Raw genomic sequence first — 19,998 nt, 5'->3', positions numbered from 1 at the left:
GAAGTATCGAATTATTAACAGATATCCAGTGAACCGGCAACTGGTGTATCTGTCTCTGTAATTAGCTCCTGGGTACACACCTTTCCAGGACACTTGAGGTATGAGGCAAGCTTCTATGACATTAGAAATCCATTTAGGCTGCATAAGAGGAAAAAGGATAGTGAATGACATGCAATATTACACCACTGCTACCTCAGTCCTGCATGATTTGAAGGTACGTGGATTAACAGATTAAACAGCACAACATGAGGGAATCAATACGCAGCCATTTACTAAATACATATCATAAGGTTCTCAACAATTACATTGGAAAGTCAAATATTCCATTAACAGTAGATTCTGTATTTAGGAGAAAAAGAAAATAAATAAATAAAATAGTACATGTATGCCACATAACTATGTAAGAGCACTACCTTCTTAGGCATAATAGACAGTTTAAAATCAAGAGTCCTGGAGAGAGAGAGAACCCCAAAGTCCTTTGCAAACTGACTGATGGTACTTCTGCCCTAATGTTCATTTTAGAAAGTGCTGACATACTGAAAGCTTCTGAAAACGAAAAGACAACAGGGATTTTCTTGATGTTTAAAAATGGTAAAGAGGGAAACAAATGATATGCTGGATCCTGATTGGAATCTTGAGCAAAATAGTGGAAAACGGCACTAAATTTGATTAATTAAGAATAGGAATACAGTTAAAAAGACAATGTTTCATGGAATAAAAGGTTGTCCTAAACTCACCTCTTTCTTTGAAGACAACGGCTTTGTCCACATGAACAACCCCTATAGCTCCTGACCTCTCTTCAGTCTTTAAACACCCTAGAGTTGCATCCCACCTACCAATTTACAACCACACCTGCACAACAACATAATCCATCAGCTTTCCAAAGCATGGCAGAAAACTACTTCTGAGACCTTTTTGGCTAAATACTTATAAAAACCACGTTCTTCCTTCATAGATATTTTCTTTTTATTCATTCATTATAGAATCAAAAAATCATTAAATGTTAGAAAAGACCTCCAAGATCATCTGGTCCAACCATCCCCCTACTTAGTTTATTTGTTGATATTGCATACTTTACCATCCACTGCGCGTCACAGATATTAAAGAAGACACCAGGTCTCCAGGGAACAGACCAGGAAGTGCTAGTGCAGCAAGCTCCTTGTTTTCCCAGTGACATTCACCTGATGCACGTATAATAAAAAAGAATAAGAAACCGATGTTTTTGTCAGGGACCTTCTAGGTCTGTCCATGGCCAGCAGATTTCAGAAACATACAACCTTTGCACTTTCTGTTTCTTCTGAGAGGACTCATTGTATCTCTGATTACAACAATCTGATAATTATGTATGCTTGTTTACCGTCTGTATGCTAGGCACAGATTATTAATAGGTGTGCCACTGATTCTAATACCAGGGAAATGCAGTTCATACTGACCTTCCCTTCCAGTGCCAAGCCTATTTTTCATAATAACTTGCTTCATCCTACTTTTCACTCTGACCACCAGTATTTCAATTTTTATTTAGCTTTTTAGTTAACAGATCAGATTTATGCAGTTGTATCACAGGTTGTGGTCTTGTGGTTTTCCCTTGTCAGAAAGAGTTCTCTCTCTCAAATTATATTTTCATACAAGACCACAAGTACAGGATTTTTTTGCTCAGCTTCATCTATGCCTACCACCAGTGCCTTGGCAGTAGCTATTGTGCAGCAACATGGAAGATTCCATCCTCTACAATTTCTCTTCAATACCGCCAGGAAAATATGGAAGTACTGCCACAAGTCTTCTCTCAGTATCTGCCAAGTTCCTTTCCAGGAGAGATTCCAATTCCTTCATGCCAAAATTTAGTTTTCATAGGCATAAGTTGTGAAAAGGTGGGATGCACAGGAGTTCTGTTAAGAGATTAAACTATTTCTTACCATAAATTGTCTGGTAAATAAATAAGAGTGGGATTTATGACTTCAGCCAACTAAGACTTGGGTGTTAAGCCTAAGCTAGTCAACAGAGAGAGAAAAACATGATAGGAGCCTAAAAGACTAACTTAAACTGCTCATCTACTGAATAGCTCAAGTTGGCCAAAAGGAATCCTATCACCAGTGCCACATGGTGAATTGGTTTGTCACCAGTCCATTTTATACCTCTGAACACTTGCTAAAAACCTCTGACATGGCAGTAATAGATTGTTGTATGGATCAGCTCTTTTGGCTAAACCAGGATGGAGAAAAGCACAAGATTAAAACCTTTAAAAACCTTTATCTTCTGGCAGTATCTCTTGCGTTCTTCACGATCAAGACCCTGGACTAAATTCTCTAGTGTATTACAAACACACACTGTGTTATCTGGGGTTTATGCTGTTAGTGCCAAAGCTGCCATCTGTAAAGAGAGTGCAGAGGAACCTATCCCTACACTGGCAGAGCCAACAAAGGGGGAATTAACAAATCTGGAAGAAAAAAAGAGTTCCCATAACATCCGTTCAGCTGAGACTGGGTTGATCACTATGTTAACTGCAGTGAAAAGTGTTTCCAGGTTATCTGCACTGAACCCTAACCACTGCCCAGGGCATTCCCACTTACTGAATGAAGAGACGGGTAGAAAGGATGTCAATGAAAAAGACAAACCAGGATCATGAAACCCAATCATAATAATCGACACATAGAAGTGAAAATGCAAATGCTAAGCACATATGCATAAGCTAAAAATCAGGAGAACACAGATTCCATAAATCAGACATCTATTGATTTTTTAAGGAATCCTGCAAGTTAGGCTACCATATTCATCACTATTCACCATAATATGTGAATTGGAAAGGGGTGGAAAGAAAGGATGAAAGATGATAGGATAGACATGTTTTAAGTTTGATAGGAATAACTAATTTTCCATTTTTTTGTGTGTGTATATACACATGTATGCACATATACGTATACACACATGCAAGATGCCTGTGAGCCTGTGGGACAGCACAACACAACGATGCAGTTCTAGACGGTTTTGAGGGACTGAAGAATAGGTAGGGATAAAGAAAACACTACAGACATAACTGTTCCAAATTGACTACAATCCTACAGAAAATAGGAGCCATATTACGGGGTCTCAAAGTTACCTTGTGAAAATACAATGATGCGAAGCAAAGGTCTACAGCAGTTCTTAGCAAATTCCTAGCAGACACAAAATGGAGTTGGAGGCCTACTAGATGGTAGTTTTGCATCATCACAATACACCCTTTTAGAATTAGAGTATAAATTGGAGTCTTAGAAGTAGAGTATTAGAGCCCAAAATATTAAGGCTGCTCCCCATGGACAGGGTGTGCTGCAGCCCAGCGAAATAAAAGATGGACCCAGAGGAAATTAAAAAAAAGGAAGAGTCAGGGTATACAAGGTGCCTTGTGCCACGCTGCTATGGCCTTATTCTTGTGGGCCCAACTGCACTGTGTGGAAGAAAGCAGGTCTGTGCCTAGCTACAAAACAGGCTACAGAAGGCAGTTGCAAGAGACAGCAATTAAAGCAGCACCAAATTAGATGACAACCTCAGGACACAGAGGCATGTAAGAAAGGCAGTTGGTAGGATACAGTATGTACTAGGCCACATGAAGTTGGCAAAAACTGTTAGGAAAAAAAATGAAATATCAGGAACCTTGAGGGAAAAAAAAAAAAAAAAAGAGAGACTTGTCATCAGGAAATAAATCCATGCAGATAGTGTTAGGATGCTAACTCCAATCACAGCACCAATATTAATAATCTTCTTAATAACAAGACAATTTAGTAAGTATGGAGCCCTGATGGTATGCTGAGCATTAACAAGAGTAATGTTTTCTTTGCTTACTGTTTCAGATGAGCATGAGAGCCAAGCCTTTGGAGGGAGGTAAATCTGCGCAGTCTCCTAAAATCTGCAAGTTCTCTTATGGAAAGGATTAGGACTAAGCTTGCTAACACTGTTTTGAATATTTACTAGTTGGAAGATGACTCTCCTGTATGAATACCTTAACTTGCAGCCAGCACAATGTAAGAGGTGCAGAGTCTTTTTTCAAATTGCTGTTGGGATTGACACGGTGAGGAATGAACTTGGTAGAACGAATTCTCAGTGGGTGGGAGAGCCCTAGTATCCACGACTTCCTGAATGGACTAAAAGTTGGGGATAAGTTAAGCTGCTGTTTGGCAAATTGTTTCCTTCTTTTCAAAGACACTTCTGTCATTTGTGCCAAGATTTTAACTTTATTTTTGGATCCAAAAAAATCACCTTTAGGTTGAAAAAACATGACACAGTTTTTGCTCATGGCCTGGAATAACAGAAGCAAGATTTATGAATTGCACCAGTCCTCTTGTGGTAGGAAACCGAATTTCTGCAGACAGAAGAGTGGTCACTGCCATTTCATTTTTTTCATTTGTTTCCCTCCCAGTAAGGATACATAAAAGAAAGTGGAGATGATAGCCAGACGATCCCACTGTAATCAGAACACAGAAAACAGAAGACAGCAGGTTGTGTTGTAAAGAATGATTATGTCTATAAGGATATTTCTTTATCTTGCCTTTTCATTTTACTAATTTTCTTGATTTCCAGAGAGCAAGGTGTAGAGTGACAAGCTCCTTGATCTACTTACTATACCACACTTCCCAAATGTAAAGCATTTAAATGTGGACATTTCATAGAAAGGCTTTTATTTTACTTTTGACAGGAAGTCTTTAAATATAATGACCCCTTCCTTTCCCTTAAAAGACCAGTTTGGGTTCAGTGCCAAAATAGTAATGACGAAATTAGGAATCTGTTCCTTACTAAGGAAGAGTGTCTCTCATTACTACAAGGCTGAGCTTCATGGTTTGACAACTTTATGAATTATCCTAGCACACTGGCACATCCAAACACTATCATGGCTATTTTGATACTCCAAACACACACTAAGCTGGACTTTGAAAATACACCTCAACTCTCATATCCAGACAACGTTACAGATGGAAATGAGTAGCAGAAAACCTAAATGACTGATTGCTAGATTATAACAGCACTGATCTGATCCATTTTAAGGCAAGGGGGCCTCTCTTTCATTTCTTTCAAAGAACTTTCCGCCTGTTTCAGCTTCATGCTGAAGATGAGAACATCACACAAGAAAAACGCCCTAGTGTGAAATCAGTGCAAGGACATCAAAGTAGGGAAACACAGAATGAACATCTGAAAAAAACAAACAACCCTACAACAACAAAGATTCTTGGGAAGTTTTCTGATTTCCTTTCAGACCATGGATAAATTGATTCAACGTTAATGGACTATTTGTGCTTGAAAGAAAATGACTGAGGACAGTCCCTCTCACCAGTCCTGAGCTATTTCACTTGCAGGCAGTAGGGAATACAACCATTTCTGGATACATCTGGTAAGTGTCCATGCACACAAGAGAAAGGCATACAGAAAGCACTGGTGGCAAACACACAACATGAGGAAGCTGAATTCTCTGGATAGCTCAACTCAAGCTCTGTTGTTTGTTTCAAGAGAAAACAAAAAACATTTTTTACTAGAGTTAATGCAACACTGTGACTGCTGGAGTCCAGACCTGCTCCACCATCACTTCTTAAGTACTACTTACTTTTGGAGTCATGAGAAGAGCACCCACTTTCTGAAAGTGATTGGTGGAGAAATGGTATGAGACTGTCAGCCCCCTTCACTAATTACTCATTTTAACCAGGTCTGTATCATACAGTTATGAAAGATGCTACATATCCCAGTAGAGAGTTCCTGAAGATCATGGACTGACTGTTATTGGCCTGCAGCTGGAGTTTCTTCACTGGCCAGGAGTCAATTCAGGTTAGTCCACACAAGGGAGAAAAATAAGGTTTCTACTCAGCCCTTGAACCAGCGAGCTAAGAGGGACAGCAGCCAGAGCCCTAGCTCTTTGCTCCCGGTATACCAGCCAGCACATGTGAGCCAGCACAATGAGGAAAGCAAACAAGAAGTCAAGAGCTTGTGCATTTTTCTTTTCTGTTGGCCCTCAGTAACTGCCTGAAACACAAGTCCTAAAGCAAGCCTGGCTCTGCCCACACTGCAGTATATCAGTGTGAAATCCCTTACATAAGGGAGCTTGCAAGGTGATAAAATGCCTCACAGTGGCATGTAGCTTTCAATGGTTAACACAGACACCATCTGAAAGTTTCTTAAATTCTGCACAGTTCCTAGACTTTGTGTGCACTCTTTCAAAATAGAAATAAGCTATCAGACCGTAAATGGGTTCTTTGGCTCATTATTCCCACCAAATACAGCACACCTGCCAGAGTTTATGTACATTAAATAATGTTCGGACTTCAGATGCTCACCCAGCACCTTATTTTAACTGCTCAGATGTAAAGAGTCTGGAGCTGTAAAAGACCAAATACAGGTTTCAGTAGTACTGTTTTTTCTATATATGATTGTCCAGAGTTCCCACTGCCAACCTAACACTCCACTAAAAATTGTCCCAGTGAAGGGGACAGCAATATGAAAAAAATCACTGATGTCATTTCAGTCTCCCCTCAGTGCTCAACCAGAGCTTCTTCCAGAGTTCTCACAGCACCACACATCTCGAACCACTGTCTTGTCTGTGCCAGCTCCCCAAAGCAGCCTCTGCATCAGGAAGTTGTAAATGACACGTTCTGTAAATAACGTAAGTGCCCCAATGCCACATCAGTAAAAGACCCAGCTTCTTTGCAAGTGAAGGATGAACTCCATTTACAGTAATGAGAAAGCGACAGAGCATGCACAACAGACACACTCTGAGAAAGCTGCAGTCAATAGCAGAGACGATATTCTTTTGGAAGCAGATGTTGAAGCATTTGCATTGCCCTCTACCTAGGAATGGCTTTGCCAAGCAGTTGCATTTTGCATTAAGAAAAAGAGAGCCACATAACCTGTTCCATAACCCTATCTGAAGTATTCAATATAGAAACTGTTACTGCATCTTTCTCTATCAAACTATCTCGGGAGGGCTGGGTAGACAACAATTGTTGAAACAGTGAATTCCTACTTTAGTGTCTTCTACCCAGAGAAAGGCTGGACCTTAAAGCTACTCTGAGGCACAATGAAAAGCCAGTTTGGTTCCCAAGATGTTAATAAGGCCTCACTGACAGAGCACTGCAAGGGAGCAAGCTGCAGCGTGCTGGGCAGAGAGAGGCCTGTGCTGAGATTTGAAGGCAGTCGTGGCCACTGCTACACCACCACATCAACATGCCAAGGGCACGCAGCACAGTGCCCAGGCCCGTGCCTCTGAAGAAGGGATGAAGTTACCTGGAAGGTGGACAAACACCTTCACCTGCCATCATCTCCCCAGCATGGTCCCAGCAGCTTCAGGCAACAGTCAATCACCTTGCAAACATCTTCTTCACAGCCTCAGCTAGAAATTCTTGCCAGGAACCTCAACTTTGCCAGCAAGCGCATTGAGTCTGCCAGTGCCAGCTGAGATTCCCAAATGGGCTTCCTCGCAGCTGAGCCTCTCATCACCAGCTGGACTCCAGAAGAGGAAAGCAGTCAAACAAACACTCAGAGGAAGCTAAGAAGGTGGAATTTGAAACCAAGCACAAATTTCAGTAGGGCATTTAACAGTTCAGTAGCCAAGATTTCAAACGTCTTATTTGCATCATGGCTAGCATTCTCTGGTGCTCTAAGCAATGCTCACCTCCAGATCACACTCACCCTGAGTAACGTGTGCTCTGTTCTTTGCATGCACTTGTCTTTCTTCTTTATGCATCTGAGAATCTGAGCTTTGGAACTAAAGACATAAAGACATCAAGAGACTGCTTTGCATTCTCTCACAGTTCATGCCACATGTAAGGGAAACACAGACACAAGCTATGCACTTCTAACAAGACCTAGGGACCCCAGTGCATCCTTCACTGAGCTCAGCCTGCCAGGTGCTCCTACGGACTGTGTGGAAGAGATTCCAAGCCACATGAGAAAGAACAAGATGCAGTAGGGCTAAAAAGGTGCAGGGAGACCACGAATGGCTCTTCGCAGCAGGCAAAAGAGTCAGAAAGTTTCCAAGACCAACAAAAACAAATTTAACTTAAGAAAACTGATGATGCTTAACACACAGCTTTGTCAAAAAGATGAAGGTGATGGAGAAAGGGAACCTGACTACTGTACTTCAGTTAATACTCACAAAATATGTTACTTTTAGATAGCACTGGCATTTGGTTGTACCTAGAAACCCAACAACAGCAACTATAGCTCTTCTCTCACTATTCCCAAGATGAAACTACAGTCTGAAACTTGACTCAGTGTCAGAAATGACCAAACTTGCATTCAGAATATCAATCACATCACCAGAGGAACAAGAGGAGATTTCACATCTGTTCATCAGTGCTGTGCCTTTTCAGGAGCAGATAAAGATACATAATAGAAAAGTAATACAAAGGCACACCTTTAAGGAGAATGCTTCTATGCTCCACCAATATTGTCAAAAAACTCTCATCAGTAATCCAACATCCAATGCAAAAGAATATATCTTTTCTTCCAAAGCAACACATTTAAATTTCCACCAAAATTGTGTTATAAATTCTCCTTAGTTGTACTTCATTAAAAAAAGAGCTAATAAAAAAATAATTCTGTACACTGGACTTATTTCAAGGAATCAGAACATACTGTTTTATGTGTCATCACATCTGAGTAAGGGAGATAAAATAGGTAAAACAAGTTGAGGATTAAAGCACCAAGACTAAGTAGCCTTCCCCAAACCATATGCAAAGCTAGTGACAGAACGAGAAACCAACCCTAGGAAATCTAACTCCCTTACCATTTTGTAAAAGAGTTAAAATAACATAAGCTTCCAGTTCCAGTTTAATTTAAAGTCACGTTAAAAGGAAAAAATGGATTTATTCTGTACATTTGCTTTTAGTAATACATTAGGACAATTGAAAGAATGACAGATGCATCCAGTGCTGCCAGTGCTTATAATTCTATTCTGAACCTAGTTCTCTACAGTGTTTTTCTTAAACATGTAGTTTCTGGAGCCATGTAATGACATGAAAATTACAGCAACAAAAATTGCTTAATAGTTACCCAGGATAGAAAACACAAACTGGAAAGACTCAGAAACCAGATGGCTCATAAATATGTTTGTTTTAATTTGATGATACTTAACCCTATCTTGTGATGTGAAACCTGAGTCTGTAGAGGTTAGGTACCAGAAAACCTGTTCATACTATATATCTACCCTTTGCCAAGCTCAAAAAGACTAAAAGCATGACTCTTTCAGCTGTTACTTATCATCAGTTTTGTTCTTTGTTCCTTTGTGTGTTTGGGTCACTGGGAATAAAAATATATGCTTAATAGTATTCTTAAACGTTGATGAATTTTTATTTTTTATTTTTTTTGAAAATTCATGGAAGTATTTCTGGGCACAGTAGAGTATGTAAAACATTTGGAGTGTAAAATTTAAGCCTGGTTCCAAAACTATTTTGCTGACTCCCATTTGTACTATAAATGTAGGAGCTCTCTGTCAGACAGCTCTCTGTCTTCAGAACAGATTCAGTCTTGTCCCCAGTCGTTTCAGAGCACCTCTTCTACCAACAGTCTGTACACGGTTTGGGTCAAGGCTGAAAGCAGCTTATTTTGCCTGATGAGCTAAGGGGAGACATGAATGCCTCACAAAAACATGGCGCACCACTTATTCCTCAGTACTGTAGCATCACTGATGGGATTCAGTCTACTTGTCTGAATTGTATGTCCCCTCAATTGTTTGAAGTTTTGATAGCTGAGAAGCTAACAAGGTCCAAAATTAAGAAATTTTTTATTAACAGAGCCAGGTAGCTAACAACAATGTTTTCTATTTAGTAGAACAGAACTGTAGGTATTTTCACAGTGGTACAAATTCATACAGGGATGTCAGTTCACCGACACCTACCTGACAAGGGTGACACCTAGCACTTGCTTCTCTGCAGTAGAATGGAAAGCATACATCACTAAACTAGGTGAGGGTGTATTCACATTGTCTAATTTCAGGTATTCACACTACAGGTTACTTCCACAAGACACTTACTTCAATGACTAGGAAAAAAAAACCATTGGCTTAAGAGTTTCACAAAACAAGCACCAAACAAGCAGCACTGGGAGACCAACTCTCTTTCTGTCCTCATCCAGCAATCATCATCTCCTCAGTTTTACCGGCACAGTGGTCACAGTACAACTGGACGAGTGAAATGATTTATAAAAAAGAAAGTTAGATGTTAACCTAGATTGTTTCAAAGCATCTCTACAGCCTGACTGACACAGATGAGACCAGATTGTGCCTTGGGGATTGGCAGGAGAGGTGGAGGTGGGCAAGAATGAGAGAGAGCTGAGCTAATCCTTGCCTGAGTGTTGAACTTTTTCACATTCACTCAGTCTCAAGAGTCCTAAGAAAGCCAGCAGACGAATCAGCACTTCTACATTCAAAACTCTACATTTACTTGACTTAAGGTACCTCACACTGCTCTCAGGGTGGGCTGTTGCTTCTTGTCAATTCTCCTTTGTGCAGTCACAAAGCAGTTTCTATCAGTAATGAAGTTAACTTCTCTAGCTTACTCTGCATGTACGTTGGTACTGCAGTGCATGTAAATTCCACTGAAGCTTACTTTAAAAATAACCATTAGCTAGTATTGCTATAGCTGATAGCCTATACAGTCACAACCCACAAAAGTGCCTGCAAAACGGTAATCCATATATTAAACATATGTTTAAAACATTATTACAAATAGTCACAAGCAACCCCTGGTACTGTACAGTTTTGGATAACTGTATCCACTGACAAAAATGTGGGAGAAAGATTATTTAAAGCAAAGCTTTTTGCATACTTTTTCAGGTCCTAAAATAAGTGAAAGAGATTATTCTCCATCAGGAAAACAAATATTTTTCCTTTCATTAATCTTCGCTCACATGTGCATGAAGGTACACAAGAGAGGAAAAAAAATGTTTGGAAAGTACAAAGGTAGAGGTAGAAATAAAAAATTATGCCTTATCAGAAACTAATCAGCATACCAAAAATGAAAATAGCTTTTAGAGGGGAAGCTAAATGCTTGTGTCTAATCAGAGCAAATAAATTAGAGCTTCAGATGAGGTGAAAAGAGCTAGATCTTCATAAGTCTCTTGTTTTTCTATCCTGAATAGCCAGAACACAAGTCCTTTTAAAGTAACTAAAAAGCCAGCATGGTTTATTCACCTCCTTTTGCTTATCATTAATTCACAAGGCTATTTTTGTAAATTTTACTGACTTTCAAATTTCTTCTCCGGGACTGCAATAGAGCTACAAACACAATCTGTCAAACTCTGGAAAAGTTTAAACTCTGCTAACAACTCAATAGACCTTGAAAGGCCAGGAGGCATCTGGGACTTGAAATTTGACAAAATTGCAATAGTTGGTATTCTGCAATGAATATACTATTTGGGTTTATAAGAATTGGAAAGTCCAAAGTCTCATCAAAATCTAGGCTGAGTTGCTAGCCTGTATGGGGTTAAAGAAAGCTTCTTTCAGAGATTTTAAATGCTATTTGAGCTCCTGTAGTGACTGTAAACACAGAAAATGCTCCTGTTGCGAATTACAGACTTTAAAAGTGTTACTAATATAAAGAGATCTGGATTCCAGCATATATCCACTACACACCAAAATGCCATATAGCAAACTCCAAAAACATGTTAGAGGCCAAGGAAATTTCACGTCAGTCATCCATTAGCTAAAGTAAAAGTGGCAAAAGTGTATTAATGACTTAGAGCGCAGTAGGAAAAAAAGGAAATTATAAATAACAGATACTCAGAAAAACAAAATTGCAGTTAAATATAACAACAGAAAATACAAAAAAAAAATCAAGACATCTAAGACATTAGACGTGTATAAGTATAATCATCCAGGCTCCTTACATTACCTAAAACATTAGTCAAGACACCAGGTATTGCAAGACTGCCAAATGAACTATACAGGGAGGCAAATCACTTTTCTAGTTCCATTCCAGTTTGAATTCAGCTTTGCCTGAGATTGCTCAGATTCAGGCTGACAGCTCCTAACCATTTTTTTTGGTAATGCCAAACCACACTGGTTGGGCTCACCCTCTCCGCTGGAAGAGAGTTCCTACCTCCTGTCCTCTCTGTGTATCCACAGTTTCCTCCTGCCTCCCCAAGGCCAAGGGGGGAGGCTACAAGGGGGAATGGGGAATTGCTGCCCTATGATAGAGGAGCAGGAGAGGGAGTTAGGCATGGCGGTGCAGAAACACAGACGCCACTACACGAGCAGGAGGGCTGTGCAAGCGCCAAAAACCAGGTCACAGGTCTAGCAGACATTTACAGAGCACCCTTGGGATAGCTCTTATCCAAAATACTGCCCATCCCCTCCCAACAGGGCACTCAGAGTTCACCCTCAGCATGTAGAAAAAGGTCCCGGTCACAGCTGCAGAGCGGTTCAAACCAGATGTGTGGAAGCAGGCACTTGTAAGGGTCCTGTGGGGAGGTAGAAGCTGGATGCAAAACTACTCAGAAGCCCAGGCAGTTCAAGGTCGCTCCTGTGCTGATGGCATCTCTGCTGTGGGAAGCAACATTTCAGTGAACTGTGAATGTGAACCAGTAGTAACCTGTTTGGCTCACTTCACGTTTAGGTTCCAGTAAGACTTCAGTTAATGGGTCAGTTCTGACTCAAGGGGTACAAAGTTCCAGTTGGGGTTTTGTAGGACTCCTGAATGGCACAAAAACTCTTCATTATGACAATGCAGTAACTGAAATTTCTTGCCCTCTGCACTTTTATTCTGCTCTTCAAAACACTATCACATCCCTTTGTTTCACCTCCTAGATGGCTCTCAGTTACTTTATCAATCCTACGTTCTCAATGTTTAAACATCTATCTCCATAAACACAGAGACAGTGGAGAGGTGTGGGTGCATTAGCCCAAGAAAGTTTGTCTGTCTCTACCCTCAAACACACGCTGTACCATACTCTAGAAAAAGAAAAACCCAAAGTGAGCAACTGAAATGCAAGAATAAACACAATTCTTGGCTGATTTGCCAAAGCTTATGGGATTTCAAATACCAATTAACTGAAAATCTGTGATGTCTTATTAACAGACATGGCTCTCCTGTTATGTAGGGCAAAAGTTGAGTTGCAAGGATACATCTGTGCTTTTTGGAAAAACTTCAACTTTTTATTTTATACTTCACTCTCATTCTCAAACACCTTTTATCTCTGATGAGCTGCTATGTCAATAGGTGCCTCTTCTTCCTTTAAACTCAGTGCCATTTTCAGGGAGTTTCTTTCCCTGATGTAAAGCCAGTTAGAAACCTTAACAAGTTTTTCATTGACAAGTGGAAGGAAACATCGTACAGAATCATGTAACATTTCACATTTTCCCAGCCAGCTTCATCTTAAGGAGCACATACAGAGAAACAGCCTGAACTTCTCCTAAAGAAATAAAGCCTGACCTGTGGATGAGTATCTTACTGAAATACTGAGCTCTTTATTTCCACAGTATATATGGCAGAGTTGTCTTTTCTAGGTGAGGAAGACTGAACGGTCATCTCTGTTTCCTTTTATGTTATTTCTCTTTGTTTTCGTTATTCCTCATGGGCCCGACAATTGTGCTGGTATCTTACACACTGGAAGCAGCAGCAGCATGGAGGCATAGCAGCTCAAGGAAAGCACTTAGATACAGCATACATCAGGAATGCAAATGCTTCGGGGACACTGCCACTTGCTTGGGAGCTGTTGTCTTTAGGCCACACAGAGACCTGGGCTGGCCCTGATGCCATTTCCATTTGCTCTGCTATAAACGTCCTATAGCTGGAGCTCTCCTCTTGCACATTGGGCGTAAAAAGGAAGGAAGCTTGCATCCCCCAGGCACAGCCCCTCTGACCTCTAATGCTGCTGAAGTTGTTACAGTCCGAATCACTTAAGAGACAAATAAGAGATGCTCCTGTGCACACACAGCCCACTCGTATGATCTGCCGCCTCTCTCACACTAGATTTCAATTCTCCCTACTCCTCACTCAGAGCACTTCTGCCAGACCAGCTGCAACTCGCCTCTATCAAACACCTCAACTCACCACTTCTGCAAGCTGGCTCGCTCTCATACCTGCCACGGGTGTCATCTTTGTGCACAGCCACGCGGGTCCTGTCCTGCTGATGGCAGGCCACACCAAAGCACGGGGTTTGTTATACTCCAGGAGAGGAGTGAAGCAGGGGAGCAATTATAATGGAATGAGAGGAAGAGGAATTGTGAGAGGAAGAACTGATGCTGAGAGACAGGAAAAGACTATAAGCTTGATCCAATTAATTAACATAATTAATGTCATTATTTTCCTCCTCTGATTTAAGCATTCAGTACAGAAATCATGCTTACTCGTAAGAGTCTCGGATAAAAGTCTCCAGACACAGAAGGCAAGATGTTCCATGCTGTAACTGTGCTCACATAGAGATCTATCAATTTGCATTAACTAAGAACCCCATGGATTCCTTCCTCTCCATTTATTTCTGAAAGAGCTCACCTGCCTCTCCTCTCAGCAGCTGCTTTGCGCTTCTGCTTTCACTAAATGTTTGCAAAAAAAACATGATATCTTTGTTTCTTTACATTTCTGAGGAATTTGATCCAATAAGAAGCTTCAAGGTACAAACACCAATACCAGCCGCTGTGTATATGTGCAGCAATGAACATCAGCCTGAGGACAACCACCTGCATACACAAATCCAGGTACAAATCAGTATGTGCTTTTACAAGATAACTGAACAGCTTTAATACAGGATTTTCCAAGTTACTGGCAAGCCTAAAGAAATTTAAAAAATAAAATAAAATAAAACTGTCATAGGTCAACCTGAAAATTTCTCAAATGTTTTATAAAACTGCAAACCCAAGCACATTTCAGGAAGTGTTGAACTACAGTATTTCATGTCAAAACCAAACATGTGGTACTAAATCACGTTTTAAGATTTTTAAGTAAAGTTTTAAGATTTTTATATAAAAGCCTTTTGTAAACAAAAGTTTGAATAATAAAATATTAAAACAGTTTGACTCATTTGAATCTCTCAACATGAACTAACCGGTGCACACATAAACCTCCTGTATATAACAGCTCAAAACTTAGCCCATCTTATAAAACATTTTATTGTTACCTCATCAGCATTTTTTCACTAAAATTAATGCAAGATGAACATTTCTCTCTAGTCACACATACACCATGGATACAGTTCTACACACCAGACCAGCCAGTGCACACTCAATCTCATATACAAACGGGCTGAAGACATGGGCCCTCTGTATCTGTTATGGACTCCGGGGGTGGGAGAGGAATGCTTCTGAAACATCACTGAAGAGCGACATCCTTTTCTCCAGCTTTGATCTAATGGACCAATTAGGAACTGTAAAACTATGTAATACTGGCAGAAAGATGGACTTCTATGGATGACTACAAGACATTTTCTTCAGCTTTAAAGTAACAGTACACACACCTCACTACCAGATTTCTTCCTTTACCACTTCTGTCTTTCCTCTTGACATAGTTTACTAGATCCCAGCGCTTGCCTTCATGTCCTCCCTTACTACTGGACTCCCATACATATACCCTCCCATTTTTTCACTGTATTTCAAAGGATCCTCAACATTGCAATGTTTGTGACTTAAAAAGAAGTCACAGCCTTTTTTATTTCAAGGTACCTTCCCAATGCTTGACTTTCAGAGTTCTTTGAATTGCATATCCAGACAGGGCACAGTATCTGTAGATAAACTGTAATTTGCACAATAAAGGACCATGAACCTATCTCCCAAGTCAGATTTCAAGGATCATTTGGTGCTATTCTGGTTGCGCCTATTAAGTGAAAATACTGAAAGCACTACTGTGTCTGTACGCTACTTTAACCCAGCAGAGTTAGGCACAAGAACAAAATAAGTGAGTTCTTCCATGAAGAAGCAGAAGAGAATGCAGCCCCCCTCCCCTCCACTCTTGGCATGCTCTTTTCTAGACAAAGGGATACACAAATCAGTAAAGGTTTGCGTAAGTGAGATAGATGTGTTCATTTATTTTAAGGTCCATGAATCTGTTCTCAGTTGGTTTATGACAAAATGAGGTATTCCTACGTGTGTCTTCATGCATGTGTAGACTGATTAAACTTCAACCAGCTTACATTCACTTTATAAACCAGGCCAGCTCAATCTTGAGATGTAGACAAACTCAGGGAGAGGGAGAAAATCTTTTTGGACTTCTGAAAACAGTTTGATGGAAAAATGCAAGGGACACGTGATACCCAGGAATGGGGCATTCACCATTGCCATGCTGATATACCATTCTATGCCTACACCCCACAGCCGTGCTGGCCATTTTACTCCTAAACCTTCTGTCAACCTTCCCATAACCATAACTGCTTCTCCAGCTGAAATTAAACATAAGCTATCCTATCCCATGACGGCTCTATTACAACTATTAGGAAGGGCTATAAAGAGAAACTTGACAAAATGCCTCTACTAATATTATCTCAAGAACTGTGGTTATACTCCAATAGCTAAAGTTCTGAGCAATGACATAAACATGAGTGCGTTTCAGGAAAGGGGCTTGAGGTTTGCCCAGGGTGTATGTTGTGCTGTAATTTTGCAAATAGTTTGCACTCCCCACCCAGAGGCAAGAGCACAACATCCGGCCAAGCACAACCCAGTTTTTCATAGGGAAGAGGACTGGCCTCTCCCTTCCATTAAGCTCAAGTAATCAAAGGAGAATAAGCCCATATGAAGACTCAACGCAATACTGGTGTTTAAAATGAAAAGGAAATTCTCCCACACATTCATCTGGTGGCTTTTTTTCACCACCTTCCCAGTCATCTCCCAAGAACTGAGGCTAGCATGCTACCTCTGCCTCAGAATGACTGTGACGTTGTGCCGACACAGAACAACGCACATTGGTACACTGAATCCTTTTCTGTTTGTGTTGTGTGCTGATTCTTTTTCCTGTTCTCTCTAACTTCCTGAACTTTCTTATAGAGTCTTGATTTTTACACCAAAATGAGTTCTGACCTCCTCCAGTGTTTTGATGTGCCTAAAATTCTCAGTGGATGTGAACTCTCGAACTACCCTTTTAGGGTACAGGTCATTAGAAATGCATATACCAGCCAGTAAAACAAAAGAGAAAGAAGTGGACCTGTAAATTCCCTCACCATCAGGACCTTGGGCTTTCCAAATAAGGAAGGAAAGATAAAGCCACTCTGAGAATCTACTCCAGGAAAGCTTCCTCAGTTCCTCAGTGGAAACACAAGTGGTTTTTAAAATAGTTGACTGCAGAGCTGACCATAATAACCCACTGAGACAAACCACCCCCATGTGAAGATCATGACAGCAGCTACACAGTTAAACGCTCAGTATCCAAGTCTCTCCCTGGGCGATTGAGATTATTTTTGGCAGAAAACTGGACAGAGATTGTAAAATGTACGCTTGTTTTCATCTAGCTCTTTTCTTGCTCTCTCTGAAACACACCTTTTATTTTATTTTAAATCTCTGCTCTAATGCAATCATGCTTCAAATTACAGACTTGGAGATACAGCGATTATAATGACTGCTCCTTACACTAACCTTGCTCCCATGTTGAAAGTCATTCCACCAAAAGCACATGGATGATACTTAGCAGCTCTCGATGAGACCACATGGCACAAGAACGTAGGCTGTGGGGACACATGGCTCTGCTTTGGGCCCCCCTTTGGTGGTAAAGCACACTCCTCCCAATGGGAGTAACAGGACAGAAAAAGCCTGAAACCAATAACTCTGTGCTATGCCTTGGCATTCAATTGTAAATAGAACTAAACAACAAAACCTGCTTAAAAACTGATGTCCCAGCATATCTTAATGTAAACTAAAATATATACATGTTCAGAAAGAGCAAACTCTAGCTCCCAAAAACCTGTTTGTCTCTTCTCCTCCTCTGTCTGGAAGCAATATGATTTGTTGCACGGAGAAATACAAAAGTGTCTTCTGATCCTTGTCTAAGGACCAAGATGATGTTCCTCGCTCTGCACTGGGGTTACTATTGTAACTTCACTTCTCTGGGAAGTTCAGCAAGTCCTCTTCAGCATCTCTCTCCTAATTTTTATAACAAGATTTTCACCACAGTGCACATACAGTAAGTGTGTTCCACTCCTACCTTCCATTGATGCTTGTACGCATGCTGCCACTTTCCAACTTCTCTCCTACTACTGCAGCTTCCTTCCTAATATCTCCCTCCTTCTCTCCTACTATGACTTCATTCCTTTTGCTGTGTTTCAGAACCAAAGAGGCACAAAGATTCCTTTCAAAACTCAGCCTGAGCACCAGTCTTTAGGTGGGATATCATAACACCATCTTTCATAGTCCTGGTACCTTCTTTCCCTTTATCGATTTCCCTTATCCCTCTCCTTGGACAAAGTATCTCCTCCAAAATACACCTCTTCCTGTAAGCAACCTTCATGACTCCTAGAGCATTACTTTCTCCCATCTCTTCAGCATAGTCCCAAAGAAAGCAATCCTGTAACCACAGAGCCAAAACGGTACAGGGGTAGAGCTGTTAATTTCATGTTGAACCTTAATACAATGACAGAGCCTGATTCCAGCATAAGAGCCTCGGTCAGCTCAAGCCTTTCTAAAACTACAGATCACCTATTCATTTCAGAGAACAAAATTTACTTAGAATCAATAACCATCAAAATTTATCTGCCTCCATCACCCACTTTACGGATGTTTGATACCAGTATTTTCCTCCCCAGCTCCTTTCTCTGCACAATTTTGAAACCTAATGCTTTCCCGTTTTCAAAGGTAAAAGAGAATGGGCAAAGGAATAAGTCAGAGTCCCCCGGGCATCAGAGGGAGTTTGTACCACAGGGAGGTGGGGGCAGAAGGAGCAGGGTACTTACCCACTGCGGCGACCCACAGCCCAACCAGGCTCATGGCTGAGTGGGGCCGGGTGCGCGGCTCTTTCTGCCGGCTCCGCAGGAGCTCTGAGGCTGGGCTTGGGCTCGGGCTGCTTCGGAGAATTCCCACCTCCTGCTCAGGAAGGCTCTCATGGGTCCTAGAGCCGTCGCTTTTTTCCACCCGCCCTTTCCCTCCTCCTCCTCTTCCTCCCTTTTTGCATACCGCTGCTGCACGATCAGCAAATCCGTACGGCAGTTGCTTCAGACATGAACACATCCATCTGTAAATTTTTTTAGGCATTAGTATTCACTAGGAGAAGCTGAATTCAGCATCTTCCTGGGCTGTTTCCCCTTCTTAGCCATCCCTTGCAGCTGCCTCGATGATGCCCAGAGACGCCTGCACCAAACTCTGTTGTACTTAAGATCACTCCCTAGGCGTGAAAGGCCGTTCACTGACTGCTCTGAAAGAGAAATTGGACCCCGTTACACAAGGCGGATGGCCATACCCACACCTCTCTTCCCTTAACTTCACTCATAACCACTTGCTCCTGAGCAAGACAGCCTCAGTCGGTGAGAGATGCAACAGGGACCTGCAGCGCAGCAGGGGTAGGTGCTCTGCCTCAAAGCTTTGTGCCTTCCCTCTTTAATCACTTTACTTGCTAAACTCCTTTTTCCTCTGGTCCATCAGCATTTCAATGACATTAGTTCGCTTTCAATCTGTTCACATTAGTTCTTCCTTCGCAGCAAGTATATTTTAAAACAGCTATTCTTTTTATAATCAGAATGTATTATTTCAGATTTAATTCTCCACAGACACCCTTGATCTGGATGAGGAGCGCCTTAGTCCAATTTATTGTGGACGTGGACCAAAATAATTCAGATTGGAAACTTGTGAATTTAATAGGGAGTACCTGAGTCTGAATAAAATACCATTCACACTGTAGGCACTAGAGAAATTTGGAGCTGACATGAATTAAACCCCTGATAGACCAGTATGTCTGGCACTTTCAAGGTAGAGACCTGCCTTCCATTTTTGATTATGATTCATAGATTAAATTACATATTTAGTGAATTTACTTAACCTCCTGTGAATCTTTCACTGATATCTATGAGCACCATGCATCGTTCAAGGGTAGAATTTACTTTTGTACTGTAATCATATATTTGTATCTCTGAATTTGCTCTTTG

At 41.0% G+C, this 19,998-nt stretch overlaps 1 protein-coding gene across 1 annotated transcript in view; it reads right to left on the bottom strand.

The window, feature by feature from the left end:
* LTK (leukocyte receptor tyrosine kinase) overlaps positions 1 to 19,391 on the bottom strand; it is a 96,286-nt gene extending 76,895 nt beyond the window's left edge. The window contains exon 1 of the mRNA XM_083840266.1: positions 18,814 to 19,391. Within this exon, the coding sequence (XP_083696392.1) occupies positions 18,814 to 19,111 (298 nt within the window). The 5' untranslated portion in view covers positions 19,112 to 19,391. The remainder of the gene's footprint in view (positions 1 to 18,813) is intronic.
* Positions 19,392 to 19,998: the final 607 nt, after the last annotated feature.

The sequence above is a fragment of the Anser anser genome (genome assembly GCF_964211835.1).
Source record: "Anser anser genome assembly, chromosome: 5".
Classification (NCBI taxonomy): Eukaryota; Metazoa; Chordata; class Aves; order Anseriformes; family Anatidae; genus Anser; species Anser anser.
The sequence above is the reverse complement of the archived record's forward strand: the minus strand, read 5'-3'. Positions and strand labels throughout refer to the sequence as shown.